General features: G+C 39.6%; 2 protein-coding genes across 2 annotated transcripts; one reads left to right on the top strand and one right to left on the bottom strand.

The window, feature by feature from the left end:
• Window positions 1-274: 274 nt before the first annotated feature.
• LOC111674062 lies at window positions 275-2,720 on the bottom strand. The gene is made up of 2 exons (XM_023432998.1): window positions 2,605-2,720; window positions 275-1,109 (listed from the first exon to the last, which is right to left on the bottom strand). Exons 1-2 carry the CDS (start codon window positions 2,669-2,671, stop codon window positions 433-435), a joined length of 744 nt encoding a protein of 247 aa, XP_023288766.1. The 5' UTR covers window positions 2,672-2,720; the 3' UTR covers window positions 275-432.
• A 641-nt stretch (window positions 2,721-3,361) lies between these two features.
• LOC105701087 lies at window positions 3,362-6,663 on the top strand. Its single transcript, XM_012427519.2, has 7 exons — window positions 3,362-3,380; window positions 4,422-4,567; window positions 4,649-4,741; window positions 4,821-5,225; window positions 5,319-5,577; window positions 6,395-6,480; window positions 6,579-6,663. The coding sequence occupies exons 1-7, from the start codon at window positions 3,362-3,364 to the stop codon at window positions 6,594-6,596; spliced, it is 1,026 nt and encodes a 341-aa protein (XP_012282942.2). The 3' UTR covers window positions 6,597-6,663.
• Window positions 6,664-15,026: the final 8,363 nt, after the last annotated feature.

Genomic DNA, 15,026 nt, shown 5'->3' with positions numbered 1-15,026 from the left:
CGCGCACTACAGGCGTGAGCGGCCCAATCTCCTCAACTATTTCAGGGCCGCATGGGCGAACCCTAAGGCGCACAGCCCTTTAAGGCCGTAGCTATCTACTGCCGAACATCCCCTATCGCCCAGAGTCGTTCCTTATCCGGTACAGACCCTTATTTTCCCTTTTCTTTCCCATAATTATTCCCAACTATATCCCCTAATACCTATTCGGGCGTTCGCTAGTAACGTTCGCGCGCAACTTATTAGCTCTAACGGTATATAGGGCGGGTCGGTAGCTACTCCTTCCTCTTCGAGGACGCGATTTCCCTTTAATGTGGGGGAGCTACCGATCCACCACATTACAATACGTTATTGTGTTGGGATACATCTTCACTGCTTTTTTGTGCAAAAAATTGTGATGAACATCCCGCATGACTCCGGCATTTGTTTCAGCCGTTAGAAATTTTTCACTTTCAGGATTAAAAAACCAGCGATTTCATCATTTTCCAGAAGGGTTCGCAATACATGTTCGAAATCTACTGTCAAAAAATGATTTGGATTGCTAAGTTTCATACAATGCTCCGCCTGACAAATAGCACACAATGATTGACCTTTAATACCTCTTTTGTCAGAAGAAAGTAATACCTTCTTCATACACTGAGTACAATAAAAATGAAATTTTAATTTCTCAGGCGGAGGATCAGATACTTGGAAAATTTTATAATCGGACCAATTTAAATTTTTGAAATGAGGCCCTGCACAAATTTTAAACATTCCTATTAATGTTCTCCGAGCTTCCAGAGAATCGCCGAATCTTAAATGATACGCTACAATCATTTCGATTACATCGTTCACTGTTTGTCCGGATTTTTCAAATATAATTTTATTACCATCTTCAACGTAAAACGTCCTACTCGTATTTTTGTCGTGTTCTGTGTTAAAATTGGAACACGTCGATTGTTCTACCCCAGGATTTTGTAAATGCTGAACCGCGTTATCTTCATTGCGGTTTTCGGAGGAATCCTCATCGTTGGTACAATATTCCGACAAGTCTTCCTCTGATATCTCCATCAGTGCATCAGCCACTCCAAATACTGCAAAACGTCCTTCTTCGTCTGTGGTCTGTGGTAGAGCTGAAAATATTTCAAAAGTCTGAAAAAAAATGTAATCACTTCCCAGGTAGCAAAACAGTTTTATAGATATTCATTTTTCAACGTTAGAGAGAGGGGTTATCATTTTGCCCAGCCCAATTTAACCAAGTGGGATTTAAAATCAATTATTTAAAAGTATGTATGGTTGTACTTTGTTGAATTGAAAATAATAAACTAAATTACTTTTTGAAGGACTGTGGCTGAAAAAATTAATATTCTATTCTTTTCTATATAAAAGAAATTCCAAGTTGACCACATATACATACACGCAAATACATACATATTTTTTATGAAAGAGCAATTCTTGGAACCAATAAACGACCGCGTACATTAGTATGTATATGTATAACTCTACATTTAGAATAGGAATTCGAATCCGTTCCTCGTTTTCTTCTGTTTAGGTCGAAAGAAATGTTACGAAGGAAAATAAGAATTTGATATAGATAATTGATAATTGATAATTGATAATTGATAATAAGATAATTAAACGAATTTTCGTAAATGAATTGCTCAGCAATAATTCGCAATTAATTTTAAATAATACTGTTAAAAAAATGCACAAAAATTTATATTCTTTTAGTACATAAGGTTGCAATAAAATTGTAAATTTGATGTCTTAATCGTGAATTAGTATGCAAGTATTATGTCATTCTAAGTAAACTTATAATTTTATAACATCGTGTTATAATTTCGTGAAACTGCGTAAAAGAATTATAAATGTGACATTCGAAAGTCATAGAGTATGTATTGTTTGTAAATTTTCTACATCAATTTTTAATTTTATAATTGTTAACAGAAGTATATTTCAAAACAAATTTAATCGAGAAATGACACGTATCCGTGGTACCGGTGGGGAAGCATTGTAGGGATATTCCTGAGTTCGAGAAATATTTAAATAATATTTAAAGAAATTTTTACATTCAATAGATTCCTCCAGTAGGATCATAGGTAATGTGACCGCTACTTGCCCGTGAGTTCTGGGACCGATAACTGCGAAAATATTTTGTCGGTGTTTAAGACAGGGCTGTCTAAAAACTTTCTCGAGCAAATCCGGAACATATGTAAAATTTCTTTATCTGCAGAAGAAACATTTATAATCAAATATTGATCCACACAAATTTATAACATATGTTATGAATTTATTACATATACGTACTACATTTATAACACATGTTATACATTTGATTTGAAATAATGTTATGAAATTACATTTTTTGTAACAGTGTCATCAACTTTTGGCTTTGTGGTTGAAATTTCACCGGTCCTAATAAGTGCTTCAAAATAAAACGAATTGTATGGTCCCGATAAGTTCTAATGCTTACTGAAGGAAATGTAATCACCGGTCCTTAAAGTGCCCCCTGACCAAGTAAACCCCTGAATTGGACCTGACAAGAAGTATTGTGTATAGATATATTAACATCTAAGGAAGATGGAGTTGAAAACTACATGAATTACTATGAAAATAAACCATACTTACTTTGGTATTCCTCAAGAGATTTGTTATATATCTCTTCCCATGATCTTTGGGTTTTTTGAGAGGTCATTCCCACCTGATAAGTTGGATCCAGTACCGTATTGTGAAATCTTCTCTTTCGTTGAGTCCTGCCTGCCATGATTTTGGTCTGCAGAAAAATAATTTGACTACATATCTAAGTACTGCTTCTGGTATTTTCTTTGTAATTTTAAAACCTTTAAAATATATACATTTACAGATTTGTTAAGTGATATCAGTTGTTACGAGGCTACCCGATTTTTCCTCTAAATAGAGAGGCGCGCATTTTACTAAGTATGAGTNTGACATAGGCCTTCGGTAATATTAATCTTCATTTCACTTACCTCTTCGATTTAAAATTAATTATTAAGATGTCTCGTTACAACCAATGAATGCACTTTTGTATCATAAGACGCACGTTTGTGAAGTTTGTATTGAACAAATAAATAAAATTCGCTTATATGACGTTTCAACTTTTTGATTACGTCTACACTGCAGCCGACCAGACCATATCAGACCAGACCCGCATAAACATACATAATACATCTTACAGACATGGTTGCACTTTGCCCGTTTCTGATACACACAATATGTAACCACGCTGTAAGAAATTATGTTTATTTCAATTGGGTCTGGTCTGGTATGGTGTGCCCGGATACAGCGTAGTAGCAAAGAATTCAGAATTATTCAGAAGTCTCTAACTGTATTCTTTGGAAGTAGCCATGGCCAGCCATGGCCAGCCATGGCCGCTCTAACCGTCTGTATGTACATTTGCGGACATGAATGCCTTCTCTAGAAATATAGTCTCGCTAGTATGCAATAAGGAGGCACTCCTGTTCCGTCACTGTACTTCTCGCCTGGCAACACGAGAGATGAAATATCGACATTCTTTTACGTCCAATTACGAACGAGCTACAGAGGAGTACTATACGTCATTTGTTTCCAATGTGAAATCTACAAGAAGAAAATTCGTTGGGATATTTGTCGGCACCAGTAGTCTTCACCGTGTGTTCAATTTCGTCTACGAGTCTCCCTTCACGAGGTCAACTTAAAAATACCTTTATTTTTTCCTCTGTACGTTAATAAGAAAATATTCTCTGTTTGCGATGAGTCAAAGGCTTGCATTAATATCAGAGTGCGGGTCACATAAATCGTGGAAAGTGCCACTGACATCTATTCACCGTTTCGATGAGACAAAGCACACATGTCTTCAAGCGTATAAATTTGACTTGGATGGTGATGTTTTGTTCGGAACTATTAATTTCATAGCTGGTAAGTAATGAAGCAATATAATTGATACAATTATTTAATGCCATCATACTTATGAATTATGCTTTCGCAAAGTATAGTCTTTGGAGACTGCATGAAAACTTTAACGTTCTGACATGAATAATTTTTTTAATTCACTAAAAACGTATGGCAATATATTTCATCAATTTCCACATTGCACTCGTTCCTCTATTCTAAGTAGCAGTATTCAATGTTTCCAGTTTACTATCATTTCATTCAACTTCTTCTTCTTATTGTCAATTAATTTCATTTAATGTCCTTAATATGAAACATATTTCAGTTCGAACACCTATAATTATTGTAGTATATAAATAATATTACTCGTACATAATCAAAAATTAATTTTGTGTAGCTATGACAATTTCAATTAATGCTCATTTCAATGACCAAGAAAAAAATGTGAAATCAGGAAATATTAGGAATCGTTCTTTTAAATTTGTATAGCTATCCTTGAAATTAGTACTGTTTAAAGTAAACTTTTATTTTTATGAACAATTTTTCATCGAATTCAGATTCTGCAGCTGAAATGGATGATGTTTTGAACTCATCTAAGCGACAACGAAAACCACCGGAAAGGTACATTGTACTACCATCGGATTCGACGGAAATGGAAACGGATGATGAAACACAAACAAATCGAGGGCGAACGAAGCGAAAGGTTTCTGTCATTTGTCAAAAAAGTTGATAGTTATTTCATATAATGTACAAGACTATTTGCGAATTAAGACTATTCTTATAGGCTGAAGATGATAAAGAAGACAGTTTGCAGTTGCGATTAGCTGAATTAAAGAAAAAACAATTGGCTAAAAAAATATATAAAGAACCCGTAAAGGTGTATATTCACTTTCTTCTTTTTTACATTGTCATTGAAATGTGCTACTTTTAATTTAAATTACTCTTTTCGATTAAAGAACGTTCCTAGGGAAGCTTCGTTGAAGGTTTCCTCTTCCTCCGTCGCGCCACCTAACTTTACTGATGTAGACGAAAAGAATAATCTCGAAATAAGAAATGAAATTCCTGTGAGAGAATTGGAATCATTAAAATCTGAAGCTGCCAAAGCACCACAGGAAAAGAACATTTTTCAGAAGAAATCTTTAAATGAGATTCCTATGAAAGAAGTGGGAATACCAAAACCTGAGATCTCCAAAAGATTACAGCAAAAAAAGATTAACGATAAGAAGTCTTTTCAGTCTAAAGTCATCAATTCAAAAACATTACCAATGAACGGAAAAGTGCTCATGAATTCTGTTGAAGGAGAAACGTTGAGACCTTCAATATTATCAACCACACACAACAACTCCTTCATGCAAGCTGTTGTAAGATATTACAAAGTCCACTTCTTAAAAATGAAGTTACATGATTGTATATTTCGGAATACATCCTTTATTGGTAATTTCTGACACTTGTAGATCCAAAGAAATCAAAAAGATGTCTCCAAAGCGCAAGTTAGATGTCTATCTTTAACCACGTCACTAGAGCTTTGTAGGAAACGATTGCAGACAGTCGAGAAGCAGAACGAAGCGTTAAGCAACGAATTGAAAGCAAGAAAATTAGCTTCTTTGAAATCAGCAGAAAAATTGAACGCAGCTAAGGACGAATTGAAAATCGAGACAGCTTTGAATCGACGATGGCAAGAAGTATCCATAGATAAATGTGATACCATCCATGGCAAGTATAGTTTATGCTTGGGCTTCGTATATTTAAATCTACATTTTTTAGCTACAACTGTAGGAAAAAATTAATTAGTTATAAAGTTGGAAATGTACAGTTTCAATAATTTTGACCTTTTTGAGCATCCGAATTGCATGCTATGAAATTAGATATCTGCTTTCTGCAGTAGTTACTCCAAGTTAAAGTTGTAGTAAATATAGACATTTTGCGAATTATTATTTTAGTTTTTCAAACTTGAAAATTGTTTATTTTTACGATGTAAGAAGTTGAAAGATGCAAAATGAAACATGAAAGCACTCGAATTAAACGTTTTTTATTTTATTCAAATAAATTCCAATTTACTACATTTCAAAAACTTTTCATTCGACATTATATAATTTTTACTACTTTCAATTTCAATATGAATGTATCTTAGGGGTTTTCAATTGGGAACTACTAGGTGGAAGGATTGGAGTTTGAAAACAAGCATTTTATAATAAAAATGTATAATATAATTTAAATGAAGTTTATTTTGAACCCATTGAATTGAAAATTATATCTTTAGTACTTCATTTAAAAGTACTATTTTGAATGTATACACTAAGAAAAAATGTTTATTGAATCAGAAAAATATTTTTTTTAATAGTACCAAAGATTTTGTTAATTCAAAGAATAATTACTTGATTTAAATAAATTCGAATAAATTGAATGTAATATTTCTTCGGTACTATTCAAAGAAATATTACTTTGGTTCAATGAATTTTTTTTCGCGGCGGACATAACTCTGTTGTTGGAATTCTTATTTTAAAACTGTTCAATATTCTTTTTTCTTCAGCAATGTTCTCTGAATTGAAAAATACTCTCGAAAAACAAAATAAAGAAGGACCATTTGCGCCGATTGGCCACGAAAGTTTAGACCGGGTAGGTAACTGAAATATCTATTTATGATTGTAAGTTAATGATTGTTCTGAATCTTCTTGTCTTCGTATAGTATTTAAAGTATTTTTTCTCTATTTCAGATTCATTTAGGACGTTGAGTGTGGATCTCCAAGGATGCATATGTACTAGCAGGTTATAATGTGAAGATATCGACGAAGCAAAAATTCGTCCGAAATATTTTGGTTGCAGTCTTCGGTTACGATGTACTAGCCGCAAGTACAATAATAGGACGTGGTAGTAATAGAAATCGGGAGACCAAAAAACCAGAAGGAGCTTTAGATCCTAATAAATTACGTGCAGTTAAAGGTAATGTATTAAACGTGCACGTTAACGTATTGCATGTGTTGTGACATTTTTTCACTTTTCATTACAGAAATGTACCGTTACTTTTTGATTAGAGAATTGAAAATGACTCCACTTCAAGCTGAAGACGAAGCTGACAAAACAAACAGATACGTAACTAAGAAAATCGCTCAACTGAAAGAAATATATGACAGTAAGTACATTTATTTGTACTATTCAGAGAAGTAACTGAACGATCAAGCGCTTGTTATGCTATTTAAACTTCACAAAAAATCAGTAGGAATTAATGCCACTTTTTGAGCCTACCTAAACATTGGAGTATTTGATAATTTGTTATTGAACTAAGATTGTAAAACAATGTCTTAATTTCTCCTCTTGTCGCATCTACACTAGGCCAAAAAACATATCTTTCTAATATACTTTTCCTTATCAATGTATAATATGTTATACGATTAAAAAAAAACTTTCCTAATGATATAAAAATTTTACTTTACAGAACCGCAGAAAAAAATTAGGCACCCTTTAGGCAATGCTGCCGATCGTAATGAAGTTGAGGAAACGGAAACCTTTGAGGAAACGGAAACATTTGAGGAGACGGAGACACTGGAAGAGACAGAAGCAGTTGAGGAGACCGGGACCGTGGAGGAGACCGAGGCTCTTCAAGAAATATTAATCCTTGAAGAGACGAACACACTAGAGGAGATAAATAATATCAACGAGATGGAAGAAGACATACTTACAGAAATATGTTAGCAATATCAAAAACTGTAAAGGAGAGCGGAGTAAAGGCGAGCCTATATCGTGCCACCGCCTAAATCGTAACCTTATTAGTTTTTTCGCCATTTTCTGAACCAGTGGTTTTTTAATACTGCGGCGAGAAGACCAGTAGTGAAACGATTTAAGCGGTAGTAAGATATAAGCAACTCTCCCCTATAAATTTATATAATTCTCCTCCAGTATTATTCTATCGGGTTGATTTGAATTTAAAGTGAACAAAAAGTAGCATCGAAGAGGTTTCGTTTATGAACTTTTTTTCCAAACTGGGTGTACAGAATCGTTTGAAACTGTACTACGTAAATACGGAGGCCCTAAAGAAAGTTGTGACATACATGAAGTAAAAATTTGTGTTTAATTTGTTCATACACATCTGAAAATTTTTTTTTTACACAATATCATAGTGTCAGAAACTTCCTTAGGGCTTCCACATTTATGTGGTCAAATTTCAAAAGATTCGGTGCATCGAGTTGGCAGAAAAGTTTTATGAATGATTGAATGCCTCAGATGACCCTTTTACATTAGCAGGATGTATAAGGTCGAAAGTAGAACTCATACAGTGAAATAGAAATAAAAGATATCTGATCAGTTATCCCTGTAATTTCAGTAAATAAAAAAGTTGTTTCAATCCCACAAAGAGTATTCAAATTTCTATTAATTTGCTTCTATTCCAATTCTCGGATTAGTTAATTCCTTTGCTTCTATTCCTGTTCTCGTATTTTTCAATTCCTTTGCTTCTATTCTTATTCTCGTAGTTTTGAATTCCTTTCAATTCCGTTCCTTTCAATTTTTTGGAGTGAATTGATAGGGATAAGATTTCGCTTGTTTTCTTGTATCGTCAGTGGAATAAAGGACAAAGGAAAAATCAGGTATTCAGTGGAATTAAAATTTTCAATTCCAATCAATTCCAGCCTTGTTACCGGGTCTTAATCCTCAAAGCCTTAACCCAGCCAATATCCGCGGCTGGATAACATAATTTAAGTGATATTAAAACCCGGAGAAACTAACTCCGGATGAAACATAAATCCGTGGTCGACTTTAGTCCGCGAAACCAATTTTGAGTGCATTCTTTCAATTAGGGCTGATCAGCCACCCGAATTAGGTGTTAATTTCTCATACGGGTTGTTAGTTAACAACATCGCCTTCCAATCCCACCAACGGTTGGATTTTAATTCAAACGCGTCGGTAAGAACTCGAGACGTGGGGAAGGGGTACGCGGAGGACGCGTAGACTGTTGTTAATTCCGATTTGAATTCTACCCAAAACCACCGATCCACATAACCTTTACATCCCATGTTTCCATATTCCATGTGGATTCAATGATGAGCGAATAGAACGCACCCATAATGGAATAAGTCGTTCTCACTGAGGATCATTTCCTTTCCGTAGTTCAACGCATGAGTCAGGGAGAACCCCTTTAATCCAATTAGGACTGCATCGACTTTAAATTAAAGGTGCCGAAAATCCGAGCATTTTCCAGGAAGTATAAATCACCAAATTTCACTTAGACGGAACGGCGCCGGGGCGCTTAGCCTTAGAAAAACTCGCTCGAACCGGTTCTCACGGACAGGCCTTCCGAAATCCACAATATTGACGCGCTCAGCTGGTCGTTCGTAAACCCCCTCCTCGCTTTCTCGCCAGTCTCTTTCTATTTCATATATTGGAATTTTAATTAATTTCGGTCTCAGGAATCGTGAGGCTCGAACTCTCGACGGATGCAGTTTCTCGGTGCATAGGCACTGTCAAAACGGCATACCATTACAATATATAACTTATATACATGTCCTTATTTTTGGCCAGAGATTGGCAATATAAATGACATTGATTAAACAAAATTTTAATTAAACTTATTACTGTGGTGTTTTAATATGCGGAACATATCGCATAATCCATAGGACTGCGGTAGAACAGTGGTCAGCACTACTGTAGTCTGTTACCTAAATGATTCGAGTTCAAACCCCGGTCACCACAATGAGGATTTTTTCAATGTCAGATGTTTGTATATCTCGAAGATTTCAGGTCCCTGAACAGATCGTTGTAAATTGTTTCTAAAAAAAAATGCATTTAATACAAAATAAATAATACTTTTATAAATTATNACTGTCTTATATTCTACGAATCACATTCCTTTGAACCCAAGGGGTAATTTACCCTTCGCATGTATCGGATGGTACCTGATCGTATTCTTTTATTAATTTTAATCGTTAAAGTCCTTTAAGCCCAAGGAAGTCGTACAAAGCTGGTTTTAAAACGAGATTATACATCATTTTATTAAAGGGTTGTTACAACCCTTAAAATTCGTTTTTCGAAAAAAACCAAAATATGCTTTTTTTGTATTGTTCTGGTCACTAAATTAACGAAGTTTCATTTGGATAGAGCAATTACTGCTCGCGTAAGGGGTAAAAGAAGTATTCGAAGGGGTGGCTCACCCCTTCAAATTGAATTTTTTCGAAAAATTCCAAATGCATGTTTCATAATTCTTCATTCCCTACATTTTGACGGTTGTTCCATGAAAATTGGTCGAGTGCTTCTATATGAAACAGCAAACTCACCCCCTTTCACGGCCAACTTTGAAGCCTGATTTCACCCCCTAAAAGTGTTTATCCGCCGATAAAAAAAAAACACGGGTCCCTTAAATTTTAGTCCTCTATAACATATTTAAAAATGAACAAAATCGGAGGGGGACACCTCAGGTACCTTCCTTGTAAGTTGGGCGCCAGGCCTCCCCGGAGGCCAAAAATACTCAACGGCAAACTCTCAATTCTCGAAAATCTCAACGACTCAAAATTTTAGAACTCTCGAACGAATCTCGACAATCTCAAAATTAACTCAACGGACAAGGCTCGAACGATCTCCGCCTCGACGATCGTCGCGGCGCGGCCGACTAGCTCAGAGCGCGCACGCGCCAAGGTTTGGAGAGGGCGAGGGTAAGACCAAGATGCGGGGGAATAAGGGGAAAACCTCAACAAATTTGGGGAATTTATCATATGCTCGGGGGAAACAGGGGAATTCAGCCACTCCTACCCAAAAGAAAAACCAATTCCAATCTGGTATCAATTTGTGACAAATTTATTCTAACAATAAAAAGAAATAGAAAACAATTAGATTAACAAAATGACGTGAGAAAACCGAAATGTGGCGAGAAAATAGGGTACGGCGGAAGGCCGCCCAAAAGACAATTAAATTAGAAAAGTAATTTTCGCGAGACAATTGGGCGAGAAATAATTAAAGCACAATATGAAAAATCAATGGAATATCAGATATCTTAGGAAAATAACTAGTTTTCTCGGTTTATCGCCGGGAAAGACAATTTAACGCGAAATATTCAAGAGGGGCTCCGATCAACGCAAAGTGGAGCGTTCGTCAACTCCCAGAACTTTCTATCTCAATGGGCTCCAATTGGCCACAATTCAAGAACAATTCTATAATCCCAAGGTACTAAAAATACGCAAAAGGTTCGCTGTAATAAACAATATTTGTCGCTTAAATTCAAATCGTACGCAATCAAAATTACAAATTTCTATAATTCAAATATAATTTGCGCTCGCGTTCATGGACTAATTACCTCAAAATTACACGACATATTCTCGACTCTAAATTTCCGCAACTTTACGCAAAAATTAATCGACGGACGAGTCGCAAACCTACTCTCAAAATTATTCTGCAACATAAACTCAACGATCGCAATTGACAAAACACCGGAACAAAAGCGGGTTTTCCGGGGAAACAAAATGGGTCGCGGACGCGGGCGACTACGTGGTCGTCGCGCGGTTTCTCCGCCTCCGACCCCGAGGGAAAGATAATGGACGCTCCTACGACTCGACTTCTGACCGTGACAAAGGACTCTAAATTTACACTATCACAAGATCTCCGCGCCGAAAACGAAAACCATTCACAGATTTTCGGGGGACGATCGCTTCAAAATATCTCGAAAATGGCACTTTTCCCGCCGCGGGCCCAAACCATTCCCAAACCGGCGTGAGAAAAATGACTCTACTAGACTCGAAAACTAGTCTCCGCGGAAATCAAAACCGTTCACAAACTGCTGCCAGACAAAGAAAATTACTACGAAGAAATTCGAATTTCACGGCCAGACAATAGAAAAGGGGACTCGAACAGCGCGCTTTTACTCAAAAGAAGCGCGACCAAAAATTACGAAGAAATTGGCGAGAAAATTACGGGACAAGACTCGAAGAAAAAGAAAAAGTCGCTCTTGTATCCGCTGGAGGAACCCCGCGGTCTCCCGAGAGGCTAACTGAAAATCCGGTTTTTGCGAGTCGCAGGCCCCACCAGGGCAAACCGGAAGATCGTCCACGTGAGACTAACGAAGACCGACTACGAGGTACGCTTCTGCTCACCGACGCGACATGATCCGGGCCCTACGACTTCGCGAATTTAATCGGTGACTCTACCCGGGGCCAACCGGAAGATCGCCCGCGTGAGACTAACGAAGACCGACTACGCGGTACGCTTCCGCTAACCGGCGCGACACGATCCAGGCCCTACGACTTCGCGCATTTATGCGGCGACTCTAATACTTCTCCCCCAAGGAGACAAAGAACACGAAAAGTGGGTCCTCGAGTGAGCACGTGCCACTTACTTTACTACAGAAAATTCACCGCCGCTTGCCGGCCCCTCGGCTAAGTCCCTCGACGAGCCGGGAAGGTCTTCGGGTCTTCAAACACGGGAGACAATTAGATACACTCAGATAATCTTCCTTAGACACAGGTCCGGTAGGTCCGACGATCGTAGGCAGAGAAGGTCGGGGCTCCCTAGACGCTGTCCTATATAGGTCTTCGGCCGGCCAGTCCGAATCCCAATCGGCGCCATTGATTCGCTGAGATGCCCCTTAGCACCAGATTTTCGACGGAATCGGCGTGCGCCGGCTCGATTCCTAGGGCAGGGGGTTGCGGCGGCGCGATCTCCGTGCGCGGTTGTTGGGCAACGGCGTTGCGCGCCTGGCGCACGTCGAGCCGCCAGCGATGCCACGGCCGTGCCGAGCGGTGGTCCGTCGGGTCCCGATGGGCCCTGGTCCTCTGGGCTCCCCATGTTTTCCCCTCCGGGGGATCCTGGCTCACCCGGGGACGGACCCTTGGGTAAGCCCCGGGTTCACTGGCGAGGGCGTAGCATCTACGCCTCGCCTCGTCAGTGGCAGCCAGGGTCATTAGAGCTCCTGCGTCCTTGTCTGGCTCCTGGCCGGGTAGTCTTGCTGCCCCTGCGGGCGGCCGCACCCGAGCCTCCAGGGCCCGTCTACGGCCCGCCCCCGCAGGCAAGGCCACCCGGGGGTGTAGCAGGGCCGACTTGCCACCCGGGTGGATCCGACCAACGGGCCGTGGCACCACGGCTGATGAGCTCGGTCCTGATGCTCTTGGCCGCCGAGGCTTCTTCGACGGCTTCTTTCTTCCCGGTCGGGGCGACGAGCAGTAGCGCGCGCGCGAGCGCGACTTCCGAGAGGTCGCCGATGTTGATACTCCGGCCTAGCGACCGGAGTCTCGCTACGCGATACAGAAATTTGGCGAGCTCTCTATCACCTCGCCAAATATTCATTCCGAATATTTGCGAGTGCTCGAGAGTACGCCCGGGAACTCGAAAAACAAATGAATGACCCCGTATAGGAAATTGGGAAGTTCCCGCGGATCGCTAAATTAGGCTGCAACAAAATACTAAACTTAAATCGGTTATTAATTAGGCATGCTTTCCCTCTCCCCCGGGTCGGTGACCGTTGGACCTCGGACCCTGCAACTAAAGAATGCAAAAAAAAGATGTCGGCAGAACTTGGGGTCGCCGTGGGGTGGCAAAAATATACCACGTCACAATACGTAGTTTATCCATATTGTAACGGTATGCAGTTTGATCCGTGCCTATGCACCGAAAAACTGCATCTTTCGAGGGTTCGAGCCTCACGATTCCTGAGACCGAAATTAATTTATATTCTAACATATAAAAGAGAAAGAGACTGGCGATAGAGCGAGGAGAGCGTTCACGAACGATCAGCTGAGCGCGTAAATATTATGCGAGTCGGCAGGCCTGTCGACCGAATCCGGATTTAGCGAGTTTTTCTATCGTTGGTGCCTTTGCTTCCGCACCGTTTCGCACGAACTGGCGATTTAAATTTCTCGGAAAATTATTCACCGTTCCGGATCACTTTAATTAAATTAGGTGCAATCCCAATTCTATTATCGTGGTTCCGGTTTTTCTGAGGACGGCTGCAGGGAAAGGAAGGATCGGAGTTTGACTCTCAGTGAGAACGGCTTATCCCGTTATCGGTGCGTTCTATGGTTTCATCATTGAGTCATCAGGATTTGGAAAAATGGAATTTCAGGTTTTAGGATAAATTTACACTGTTAAGAGTTTAGGGAAGTTAATCCCTACTCTTTGCCCTAAGTTTGCCGATGTTTCGTTTTTCTCAATCCGCGCGCCGAAATCTATTTCTAGCTCAGGGCTAGTTGACTCTAAGGGAGCGAATCTGAGGTTCCTTTTTGAACCTTGGTCTGAAAACGCTACTCGGCCTGTGGGAATGGCTGATCAGCCTAAACGAAATCTAGCTTTATTTAATGAGTTTTAATGCTTGGGCCGCGGACTAATTGGTTCCGCGAATCTATGCGTCTTCCCGGAGTTGTGCTCTACGGGGGTTAGTATCACTTATTCTAAATTAACCAGTCGCGGACATTGACTGGTAATTGGGTTTGGTTTTTGGAAAAAGGTGTTCGCGAGTTGGTGCAATACCAAGACCGATGGGATAATGAAGGAGTCTCAATTGGAGGAATTTGAGGGGTGAAGGATGCAGGAGTGGCGATTGTGCCAGACCTGTTGGATTTTAAGGTTCCTGTAACAGAAAGTACTCACCTGGAGCATCAAATTCCCCGATCGCAAACGGACGCTTCCGCAACGGACAATTCCGATTATCAATTTGTACGCGCTGCGATCGAGCCGAAGGTTCAGATCTAGGAGAGCGTTCCGTCCGCGGTGCTTCGCACTCACGGTCCGTGGCCCCCTCTTCCAGGGCCTCCGTACTTGGTCTCAATTATTATCGCGCATGCTCGAATAGAGCCGAATTACTCGTCCTTATGTACAGTAGCGCATGTTAAACACCTGAGCCGATACAACTGTCCCCCCGAAGGATTTTAAAGTTTTCCGCAGGAAACTTTAACTTCCTTCGTCTCATAACAAAAGTTCATCTTTTAGGTGTAAAAAAAATCCTTCTTTAATCTTAAATTTTCTTATTCTAATTCTATGATTTGGATTAATTTGTCCTTCTTGGGTGGCACGACTCGTGTTCGTTGGTACGTCCGCACCGTCGGGTCTCCTAGCGCCGTTTTCTGATTGCCACAGCCCCGTCCTTCCATCTCCGCATTTTGTGGTGGCGCGGCTCGGCAAGTCCTCCTCTACCCATTTAAAATCCAGGAAGATCCCCTTTTGAATGCTTTTTATGCTGGCGGTTGGTCGCTTCG

The sequence above is a fragment of the Orussus abietinus genome, unplaced genomic scaffold (genome assembly GCF_000612105.2).
Source record: "Orussus abietinus isolate OABI.00-Male unplaced genomic scaffold, Oabi_2.0 scaffold431, whole genome shotgun sequence".
In the NCBI taxonomy this organism is placed as follows: Eukaryota; Metazoa; Arthropoda; class Insecta; order Hymenoptera; family Orussidae; genus Orussus; species Orussus abietinus.
Note: the sequence above shows the minus strand (reverse complement) of the source record. Positions and strands in the feature narration are given on the sequence as shown.

What these genes read in the sequence shown, in the direction of transcription:
- LOC111674062 (XM_023432998.1), bottom strand. Translation starts at nt 2,671, where the DNA reads ATGACCTCTCAAAAAACCCAAAGATCATGGGAAGAGATATATAACAAA. An exon ending in ATCTCTTGAGGAATACCAAA is followed by an intron (nt 1,110 to 2,604) that starts GTAAGTATGGTT and finishes AAATATTTTCAG; the next exon opens with CTCTACCACAGACCACAGAC.
- LOC105701087 (XM_012427519.2), top strand. An exon ending in GAGGGCGAACGAAGCGAAAG is followed by an intron (nt 4,568 to 4,648) that starts GTTTCTGTCATT and finishes CTATTCTTATAG; the next exon opens with GCTGAAGATGATAAAGAAGA. An exon ending in ACTCCTTCATGCAAGCTGTT is followed by an intron (nt 5,226 to 5,318) that starts GTAAGATATTAC and finishes TGACACTTGTAG; the next exon opens with ATCCAAAGAAATCAAAAAGA.